The 10820-nt window shown below is 55.3% G+C and overlaps 1 protein-coding gene across 1 annotated transcript; it reads left to right on the forward strand.

Annotated features, from left to right (window-relative positions):
• Positions 1 to 3650: 3650 nt before the first annotated feature.
• On the forward strand, positions 3651 to 4927 carry LOC132445610 (basic proline-rich protein-like; the record flags this gene model as incomplete). The annotated part of the gene is given in 10 exon segments (XM_060035701.1): positions 3651 to 3705; positions 3708 to 3753; positions 3906 to 3977; positions 4025 to 4076; positions 4079 to 4130; positions 4133 to 4236; positions 4238 to 4439; positions 4498 to 4798; positions 4800 to 4856; positions 4858 to 4927. Coding segments are annotated over 10 exon segments (1011 nt in total), but the record flags the coding sequence as incomplete, so codon positions are not given.
• Between the last annotated feature and the right edge of the window lie 5893 nt (positions 4928 to 10820).

A 10820-nucleotide genomic window follows, 5' to 3' on the forward strand; every position in this document is an offset into this window, starting at 1 on the left:
CCCCCTGCTGTCAAGGAGGGGGTATTTAATAATAGCCCCCCCCTTCTGTCGTTTCAGGGGAGCACTGTTTTGAAAATCCAGGAATGCGTATTTGAAAAAGCAAATAACTGAAAAGGATGTAGGATTTAAATCCAGCGGCTGTCGTCATCAGACACAGCTTCCTCCACCCATCAGAGGTTAGGTGGAGCTAGACGCAGACCAGGGAAAGTAGGGCAGGACAACATGGACGTGATGTGAATAATGTGGAGGCCGTCTCTGCCTTTAGAAACAAAAGAAAAGAGCAACAGTTCAATAGCGATCGATGAGCCGGGAGACGGGGAGCGGGAAGGCATTACGCCCCCCCCCCCCCCCACCCTTCAGTTCCTCTGGTCCAACAGAGGACAGTCCTCAGAGTAGAGCCTTCGTCCTGGGGGGATCTGACCCCCTCAGCCCTCCTCTTCACTACAGTCTCTCTAGCTTTACATTTAGTTGGCTCCAAATTCATTATTTATGTACCGGGTATGAAACGGAAGAAAGCAAACCGATTGCTGAAAGGTGCTAAAACTAGAGGAAGTTGTGTGACATCACGTCCTGTCTTCTGAGCGCCAGCCTGCTTCCCCTGAGCGGGCTGGCTCAGGGTGGGCTGACGGAGGGCCGTGGTTCTCCTCCAACCACATGAAACGATGGAACCATGCATGAGCCCCAGAGAGGTGGAACCACAACATAAGGCTCCTGATAACTATTCGCCTGAACACACCTCAGAACAGCACCAGCAGAGCTACCGGTTCAACCCATGAAGGAGCTCCGGTTTACACCAGAGGGGGGCGCTAGGAGGAGATGGAGCTCAGGTTTACACCAGAGGGGGGCGCTAGGAGGAGGTGGAGCTCCGGTTTACACCAGAGGGGGGCGCTAGGAGGAGATGGAGCTCAGGTTTACACCAGAGGGGGGCGCTAGGAGGAGATGGAGCTCAGGTTTACACCAGAGGGGGGCGCTAGGAGGAGATGGAGCTCCGGTTTACACCAGAGGGGGGCGCTAGGAGGAGGTGGAGCTCCGGTTTACACCAGAGGGGGGCGCTAGGAGGAGATGGAGCTCAGGTTTACACCAGAGGGGGGCGCTAGGAGGAGATGGAGCTCAGGTTTACACCAGAGGGGGGCGCTAGGAGGAGATGGAGCTCCGGTTTACACCAGAGGGGGGCGCTAGGAGGAGATGGAGCTCAGGTTTACACCAGAGGGGGGCGCTAGGAGGAGATGGAGCTCAGGTTTACACCAGAGGGGGGCGCTAGGAGGAGGTGGAGCTCAGGTTTACACCAGAGGGGGGCGCTAGGAGGAGATGGAGCTCAGGTTTACACCAGAGGGGGGCGCTAGGAGGAGATGGAGCTCAGGTTTACACCAGAGGGGGGCGCTAGGAGGAGATGGAGCTCAGGTTTACACCAGAGGGGGGCGCTAGGAGGAGGTGGAGCTCAGGTTTACACCAGAGGGGGGCGCTAGGAGGAGATGGAGCTCCGGTTTACACCAGAGGGGGGCGCTAGGAGGAGGTGGAGCTCCGGTTTACACCAGAGGGGGGCGCTAGGAGGAGGTGGAGCTCAGGTTTACACCAGAGGGGGGCGCTAGGAGGAGGTGGAGCTCAGGTTTACACCAGAGGGGGGCGCTAGGAGGAGATGGAGCTCCGGTACAGGCAGAGGCCAGAGAGGTTCTGAGCAGGAGAGTATCTGAGGAGTAACTGAGGAGTATCTGAGGAGGATCTGAGGAGGAGAGTATCTGAGGAGGAGAGTATCTGAGGAGGAGAGTATCTGAGGAGGAGAGTATCTGAGGAGGAGAGTATCTGAGGAGAGAGACCCTTGACCACTCCTCCTAGCTGTAGCTCTACAGTGAGCCCTCCTCCTCATCCTCCTCATCCTCCTCCTCCCCCCCCCTCCTCCTCATCCTCCTCATCCTCCTCTTCCTCCTCCTCCTCCTCTTCCTCCTCCCCCTCCTCCTCCTCGCCGTGGCTCCTCTCTGTGTCTCTTAAGGCGGTCGTTTCTTCCTGTCTCTTCCAGCTCCTCTCCCAGACGTGAGGCACATGTGAAGCAGACGTATTTAAAGCCTTCCATATCTAACATCTACATGGAGGGCATGGCTGGGGAGTGGGGAGTGTGTGTGTGTGTGTGTGTGTGTGTGTGTGTGTGTGTGTGTGTGTGTGTGTGTGTGTGTGTGTGTGTGTGTGTGTGTGTGTGTGTGTGTGTGTGTGTGTGTCTCACAGCTCTGCTAAGGGAGAGATGGAATTTAACTTGCTCTTCTTTTGATTAGTGGTGGATGTTAGCTCCTATCTGAAGCTGCCAGCTATGCTCCTTGGCTGCCTACACACACACACACACACACACACACACACACACACACACACACACACACACACACACACACACACACACACACACACACACACACACACACGTACATGACACACACACACACACACACACACACACACACACACACACACACACACACACACACACACACACACACACACACACACACACACACTATCGTACATGATACACACAGTACAAAAACTCACAACCACTGACACTAGTGAATATACAGACAGGCCTGTGCATGGCCAGACAGTCTTATCATACATTAGAACACACACACACACACACACACACACACACACACACACACACACACACACACACACACACACACACACACACACACACACACACACACCTTCGACTGTAGTTTTTGTCCCTTGCTGTCTTATATCAGTGGCACTTTTTCAAAATGCAGATTCTTAACTTTCACTTGAAAGAATGAAGTACCACCTTCCACCTGCGTCTCTCCCCCCCACCACCTCTCTCTCTCTCTCCTCTCTCTCGCCCCCCCCCACCGCCTCTCTCTCTCTCTCTCTCTCTCTCTCTCTCTCTCTCTCTCTCTCTCTCTCTCTCTCTCTCTCTCTCTCTCTCTCTCTCTCTCCTCTCTCTCTCTCTCTCTCTCTCTCTCTCTCTCTCTCTCGTTTTTGTCCTCCTTCGCTCTGCCTCTTCCCTGACTGTCATGCCTCTCTTTATATAATTTCTCCATTATAACACCTGCATGCTTCAGCTAGTTATGTGTGTGAGTGAGTATTTGTGTGTGTGTGTTTGTATGTACAGGGGTGTGGTCTCTGGTACTCTTAATGTGGTATGTAATAGTATAGTATTAAACATAGATATATAATTATCTCCTACAGTTGAATTTGTCGAGTATATCACACACAGTGTAATGCATACTATTTATTATACTGTATACACCACCCCCACCTTCTCCACCCCCACCCCCACCATCTCACCACCACCCCCACCTTCTCACCACCCCCACCTTCTCCACCACCACCCCCACCTTCTCCACCACCACCCCCACCTCACCACCACCACCACCCCCCCCACCTCTCACCACCCCCCCACCTCTCCACCACCACCCCCCACCTTCTCACCACCCCCCACCTCACCACCACCACCACCACCCCCCCTCCTCCACCACCACCCCCCCCCCCACCACCACCACCACCACCACCACCCCCCACCCCCCCCACCATCTCACCACCACCCCCACCTCTCACCACCCCCACCTTCACCACCCCCCACCCCCACCTCACCACCACCACCCCCACTCCACCACCCCCCCCACCTTCACCACCACCACCCCCCACCTTCCACCACCCCCACCTCACCACCACCACCCCCACCTTCACCACCACCACCCCCACCTTCTCACCACCCCCACCTTCACCACCACCACCACCACCACCCCCCCCCCACCACCACCACCCCCCTCCTCCACCACCACCCCCCTCCTCCACCACCACCACCACCACCACCACCACACCACCCTCTCACCACCCCCACCTTCTCACCACCCCCACCTCACCACCACCACCCCCACCTTCACCACCACCACCCCCACCTTCTCACCACCCCCACCTTCACCACCACCACCCCCCACCTTCTCACCACCCCCACCTTCACCACCACCCCCACCATCTCACCACCACCCCCACCTTCTCACCACCCCCACCTTCTCACCACCCCACCTTCACCACCACCACCCCCACCTTCACCACCACCACCCCCACCTTCTCACCACCCCCACCTTCACCACCACCACCCCCACCTTCACCACCACCACCCCCACCTTCTCACCACCCCCACCTTCACCACCACCACCCCCACCTTCACCACCACCACCCCCACCTTCTCCACCCCCACCCCCACCTTCTCCACCACCACCCCCACCATCTCACCACCACCCCCACCTTCTCACCACCCCCACCTTCACCACCACCACCCCCACCTTCACCACCACCACCCCCACCTTCTCCACCACCACCACCTTCACCACCACCACCACCACCACCCCACCACCACCCCCCTCCTCCACCACCACCACCCCCTCCTCCACCACCACCCCCACCTTCTCCACCACCACCCCCCTCCTCCACCACCACCACCACCCCCCTCCACCACCACCACCCCCCTCCACCACCACCACCACCACCCCTATCCTCCACCACCACCACCCCCACCCCCACCACCCCCACCTTCACCACCACCACCCCCCTCCTCCACCACCACCACCACCAGCCCTATCCTCCACCACCACCACCCCCACCACCCCCACCTTCACCACCACCACCCCCCTCCTCCACCACCACCACCACCACCACCACCTCCACCACCACCACCACCACCACCACCACCACCACCACCACCATCACCCCCACCACCACCACCACCACCACCACCACCACCCCCACCTTCACCACCACCACCACCACCACCTCCACCATCACCACCACCACCACCCCCCTCCTCCACCACCACCACCACCACCACCACCTCCACCATCACCACCACCACCACCCCCCTCCTCCACCACCACCACCATCACCACCCCCACCACCACCACCTCCACCATCACCACCACCACCACCCCCCTCCTCCACCACCACCACCATCACCACCACCACCACCCCCCTCCTCCACCACCACCACCATCACCACCCCCTTCCTCCACCACCACTCCCCTTCCTCCACCACCACCCCCCTCCTCCACCACCACCACCCCCTTCCTCCACCACCACCACCACCACCACCACTCCCCTTCCTCCACCACCCCTCTCCTCCACCACCACCACCACCACCACCACCTCCACCACCAGCAGCCTTTAGTGGGGAGGGGGGAGAGAAGCAGAGTCGTGGGAGGGAGGGAGGGGGAGGGAGTAGAGAGGGAGGGGGGATGGAGGAGGGAGGGGGGAGGGAGGACACAACAAGAGAGAGAAGGGGAGACGGCGTCGGTGAAGAGAGGGAGAAAATTAAAACAGCAATAAGTAAAGAGAGAGAGAGGGTTGAGGGATAGAGAGAGACGAGAGAGAGAGACAGGAAGGGTGCCCCTCCCTTCATTCCCTGCAGATTGTTCATTGAAATCTCCTCCAGACTGGAGCTGCATTATTCATCCTCCAGTGTTGCACCGTTTACATTCTCACACAACTCTGGGTGGCATTGGTTTCATGTGATCCAGGGTTTGTTCTTCTACCACCTTATTGGCCGGGGTACCACGCACGCACGCACGCACGCACGCACGCACGCACGCACGCACGCACGCACGCACGCACGCACGCACGCACGCACGCACGCACGCACAGAGCAGTAGTTATGAAAGCAGCACTTCACTCCAAATCCCAGTCCCTCCATGGCCGCTCAGTCCAGAGTCTTTGCTCAAGATGATCCTCCACCACCACCTCCACTACCACCTCCACCTCCACCACCACCACCACCACCACCACCTCCACCACCACCACCTCCACCACCACCACCCACCACTACCCACCCACCAATTTTTTCACATGCGTCCCCTTTCGTTTCCCACATACTTAGCGTCGTTCTTACTGCAAGGTGCAGTACCGTCTCTGAGCCAGCAGGTGGCAGCCACGCACCACGCCACCGGGCGGCCCGGGCCGTGTCTGAGCCTAATGGCTTGTGGCGGCGGCTGCTTGTGAGTAATACGCTAGGAAAATGCCTTCCATAACCTATTGTTCACATCGGGGAGGAGGAGGAGGGAAAGGAGGGACATGAGAAAAACAAACAAGTGAAGAAGAGGAGGAGAGATATGAAGAGAGAGTGGGAGGAAGGGGTGTGTCTGGGAGGGGGTGAGAGAGTGAAGCTGGTGAATGTGTGCACGAGTCAGGTCCTCTTCTGGAGGCGGGGGGGGGGGGGAGCTGGGAATAGAGGCTTGATGTGGTGTATTCAGCACGCACACACGTACATACGTGAACGCACAACCACACACTCTTTAATGGAGGAGGATCCCCCCGTCGCCCCCATGACCAGGAATGGGCGGCGCTCCCGTTCCCAGGAATGTCTGGGGGAGTGAACGGGGAGTGAACGGGGGTCCGCATGCTGTGGATACAGACACTAACGACTCCTCGGCCACAGAAGATGAATTAATTAGTCGCTAAAAACTAGTCGCTAGAATGTGCCGTTTGACCTCAGGACCAACAGTAAACTGTGTTTGCTTCATAACGCATTAAGACCTCCATTACGATTCATATTCAGGTTCTGCTGCTAGTTTAGTCGATGCCTTTATCCAAAGTTTGACCGTATCGACAGGTCATTAAGGAGCAGGTAGGGGTTAGACGGTACAGAGACAGGTCATTAAGGAGCAGGTAGGGGTTAGACAGTACAGAGACAGGTCATTGAGGAGCAGGTAGGGGTTAGACAGTACAGAGACAGGTCATTAAGGAGCAGGTAGGGGTTAGACAGTACAGAGACAGGTCATTAAGGAGCAGGTAGGGGTTAGACAGTACAGAGACAGGTCATTAAGGAGCAGGTAGGGGTTAGACGGTACAGAGACAGGTCATTAAGGAGCAGGTAGGGGTTAGACGGTTACAGAGACAGGTCATTAAGGAGCAGGTAGGGGTTAGACAGTACAGAGACAGGTCATTGAGGAGCAGGTAGGGGTTAGACAGTACAGAGACAGGTCATTAAGGAGCAGGTAGGGGTTAGACAGTACAGAGACAGGTCATTAAGGAGCAGGTAGGGGTTAGACAGTACAGAGACAGGTCATTAAGGAGCAGGTAGGGGTTAGACAGTACAGAGACAGGTCATTAAGGAGCAGGTAGGGGTTAGACAGTACAGAGACAGGTCATTACGGAGCAGGTAGGGGTTAGACGGTACAGAGACAGGTCATTAAGGAGCAGGTAGGGGTTAGACAGTACAGAGACAGGTCATTAAGGAGCAGGTAGGGGTTAGGCAGTACAGAGACAGGTCATTAAGGAGCAGGTAGGGGTTAGACGGTTACAGAGACAGGTCATTAAGGAGCAGGTAGGGGTTAGACAGTACAGAGACAGGTCATTGAGGAGCAGGTAGGGGTTAGACAGTACAGAGACAGGTCATTAAGGAGCAGGTAGGGGTTAGACAGTACAGAGACAGGTCATTAAGGAGCAGGTAGGGGTTAGACAGTACAGAGACAGGTCATTAAGGAGCAGGTAGGGGTTAGACAGTACAGAGACAGGTCATTAAGGAGCAGGTAGGGGTTAGACAGTACAGAGACAGGTCATTACGGAGCAGGTAGTGGTTAGACAGTACAGAGACAGGTCATTAAGGAGCAGGTGGGGGTTAGACAGTACAGAGACAGGTCATTACGGAGCAGGTAGTGGTTAGACAGTACAGAGACAGGTCATTAAGGAGCAGGTAGGGGTTAGACAGTACAGAGACAGGTCATTAAGGAGCAGGTAGGGGTTAGACGGTCCAGAGACAGGTCATTAAGGAGCAGGTAGGGGTTAGACGGTACAGAGACAGGTCATTAAGGAGCAGGTAGGGGTTAGACGGTCCAGAGACAGGTCATTAAGGAGCAGGTAGGGGATAGACAGTACAGAGACAGGTCATTAAGGAGCAGGTAGGGGTTAGACAGTACAGAGACAGGTAGGGGATAGACAGTACAGAGACAGGTCATTAAGGAGCAGGTAGGGGTTAGACAGTACAGAGACAGGTCATTAAGGAGCAGGTGGGGGTTAGACAGTACAGAGACAGGTCATTAAGGAGCAGGTAGGGGTTAGACGGTCCAGAGACAGGTCATTAAGGGGCAGGTAGGGGTTGGACAGAGACAGGTCATTAAGGAGCAGGTAGGGGTTAGACAGTACAGAGACAGGTCATTAAGGAGCAGGTAGGGGTTAGACGGTCCAGAGACAGGTCATTAAGGGGCAGGTAGGGGTTAGACGGTCCAGAGACAGGTCGTTAAGGAGCAGGTAGGGGTTAGACGGTCCAGAGACAGGTCATTAAGGAGCAGGTAGGGGTTAGACAGTACAGAGACAGGTCATTATGGAGCAGGTAGGGGTTAGACAGTACAGAGACAGGTCATTAAGGAGCAGGTAGGGGTTAGACAGTACAGAGACAGGTCATTAAGGAGCAGGTAGGGGTTAGACAGTACAGAGACGGGTCATTAAGGGGCAGGTGGGGGTTAGACAGTACAGAGACAGGTCATTATGGAGCAGGTAGGGGTTAGACAGTACAGAGACAGGTCATTATGGAGCAGGTAGGGGTTAGACAGAGAGAGGTCATTAAGGAGCAGGTAGGGGTTAGACAGTACAGAGACAGGTCATTAAGGAGCAGGTAGGGGTTAGACAGTACAGAGACAGGTCATTAAGGAGCAGGTAGGGGTTAGACGGTCCAGAGACAGGTCATTAAGGAGCAGGTAGGGGTTAGACAGTACAGAGACAGGTCATTATGGAGCAGGTAGGGGTTAGACAGTACAGGGACAGGTCATTAAGGAGCAGGTAGGGGTTAGACAGTACAGAGACAGGTCATTAAGGAGCAGGTAGGGGTTAGACGGTCCAGAGACAGGTCATTAAGGAGCAGGTAGGGGTTAGACAGTATAGAGACAGGTCATTATGGAGCAGGTAGGGGTTGGACGGTCCAGAGACAGGTCAATAGGGAGCAGGTAGGGGTTAGACGGTCCAGAGACAGGTCAATAAGGGGCAGGTAGGGGTTAGACAGTACAGAGACAGGTCATTAAGGAGCAGGTAGGGGTTAGACGGTCCAGAGACAGGTCATTAAGGAGCAGGTAGGGGTTAGATGGTCCAGAGACAGGTCATTAAGGAGCAGGTAGGGGTTAGACGGTCCAGAGACAGGTCAATAGGGAGCAGGTAGGGGTTGGACAGTCCAGAGACAGGTCATTAAGGGGCAGGTGGGGGTTAGACGGTCCAGAGACAGGTCATTAAGGAGCAGGTAGGGGTTAGACGGTCCAGAGACAGGTCAATAGGGAGCAGGTAGGGGTTGGACGGTCCAGAGACAGGTCATTAAGGGGCAGGTAGGGGTTAGACGGTCCAGAGACAGGTCGTTAAGGAGCAGGTAGGGGTTAGACGGTCCAGAGACAGGTCATTAAGGAGCAGGTAGGGGTTAGACAGAGAGAGAGGTCATTAAGGAGGGGGTAGGGGTTAGGCAGTACAGAGACAGGTCAATAGGGAGCAGGTAGGGGTTGGACGGTCCAGAGACAGGTCATTAAGGGGCAGGTGGGGGTTAGGCAGTACAGAGACAGGTCAATAGGTAGTGTCCTCTGCGTATCTCTCTTCTGTCTGGGGTCCCACCCCCAGCCGGGGGTAGAGCGGCTCATCAACGCCTCGCTGCCGGTGGCTCAGGTTTGGAAGGTTAAGCATCGTGATTTATGATTCTGTAACGAGGAGGGCCTTCAGAATACCACGAGAACCAATCAACACTTGGAACAATGTGCCCACCCACCTTCGACTCTTAGACACTCTCTTCTCACTCTCTCTCTGCTGCTGTTGCTCGCTCACTCGCTGCGCTTGATTTGCATCTCTTAGACGTGGACGAGCCCGTCCAGATGTAGAGGTGCTGCCTTACCATCTGTGTCTGCATGGCTTCATCTTCATAATGAGTCTGCTGTAGAAGGAGCTCATGTGGGTTAGCGTGCACTCAGACACACGCACACAGACACGCACACACACACATTCGCGCCCCTTCCCACGGAGGCGGGAATGAAGAGACCCCCTTCCCAGGTGTAGTCATAGTGTGTATGCATACACATATACACTCACGTGCACAAGCATGCAAAACCACGTATTCACACAGACACACACGTATGTGTCATCGCACGCACAACTGAGGACCAAAGAAATAACTCCCAGGAAAAGGCCCACGTGCACACAGGAAAAGGCCCACGTGCACACAGGAAAAGGCCCACGTGCTCACACGAAAAGGCCCACACGTGCACAGCCATGTGGAGGCGAGGCGTACTTCTTCTTCTAACGTATGACGATGAGTAACACACAGCTCTGACACTATACCAACCGACGATGATGATGTATGACCATAGCATGAAGTCGGCGTTATGTTAGCCTTAACGTCACCTGGTTTGTTTGATGTAACCTGATGTTAGCCTGATGCTACCATAATGTCTGTGTGATGTAGCCAGGTGTTAGCCTGATGCTACCATCATGTCTGTTTGATGTAGCCAGGTGTTAGCCTGATGTTACCATCATGTCTGTTTGATGTAGCCTGGTGTTAGCCTGATGCTACCACCATGTCTGTTTGATGTAGCCTGGTGTTAGCCTGATGCTACCATAATGTCTGTTTGATGTAGCCGGGTGTTAGCCTGATGCTACCATAATGTCTGTTTGATGTAGCCTGATGTTAGCCTGATGCTACCATAATGTCTGTTGTCTTTGTCCGTGTTGTTTCAACAACAGTACAATCCAGACATGTCTGCCTGAGTTATTGAAGTATTGAATGAGAAGTGAAGTGAGAAGCTAAAGCGATGTGTAGGCCCGACATGAGTCCCCCCCAGGGAGTCTGCAGAGTTTCAGTTTGA

The sequence above is a fragment of the Gadus macrocephalus genome, chromosome 17 (assembly GCF_031168955.1).
Source record: "Gadus macrocephalus chromosome 17, ASM3116895v1".
Classification (NCBI taxonomy): Eukaryota; Metazoa; Chordata; class Actinopteri; order Gadiformes; family Gadidae; genus Gadus; species Gadus macrocephalus.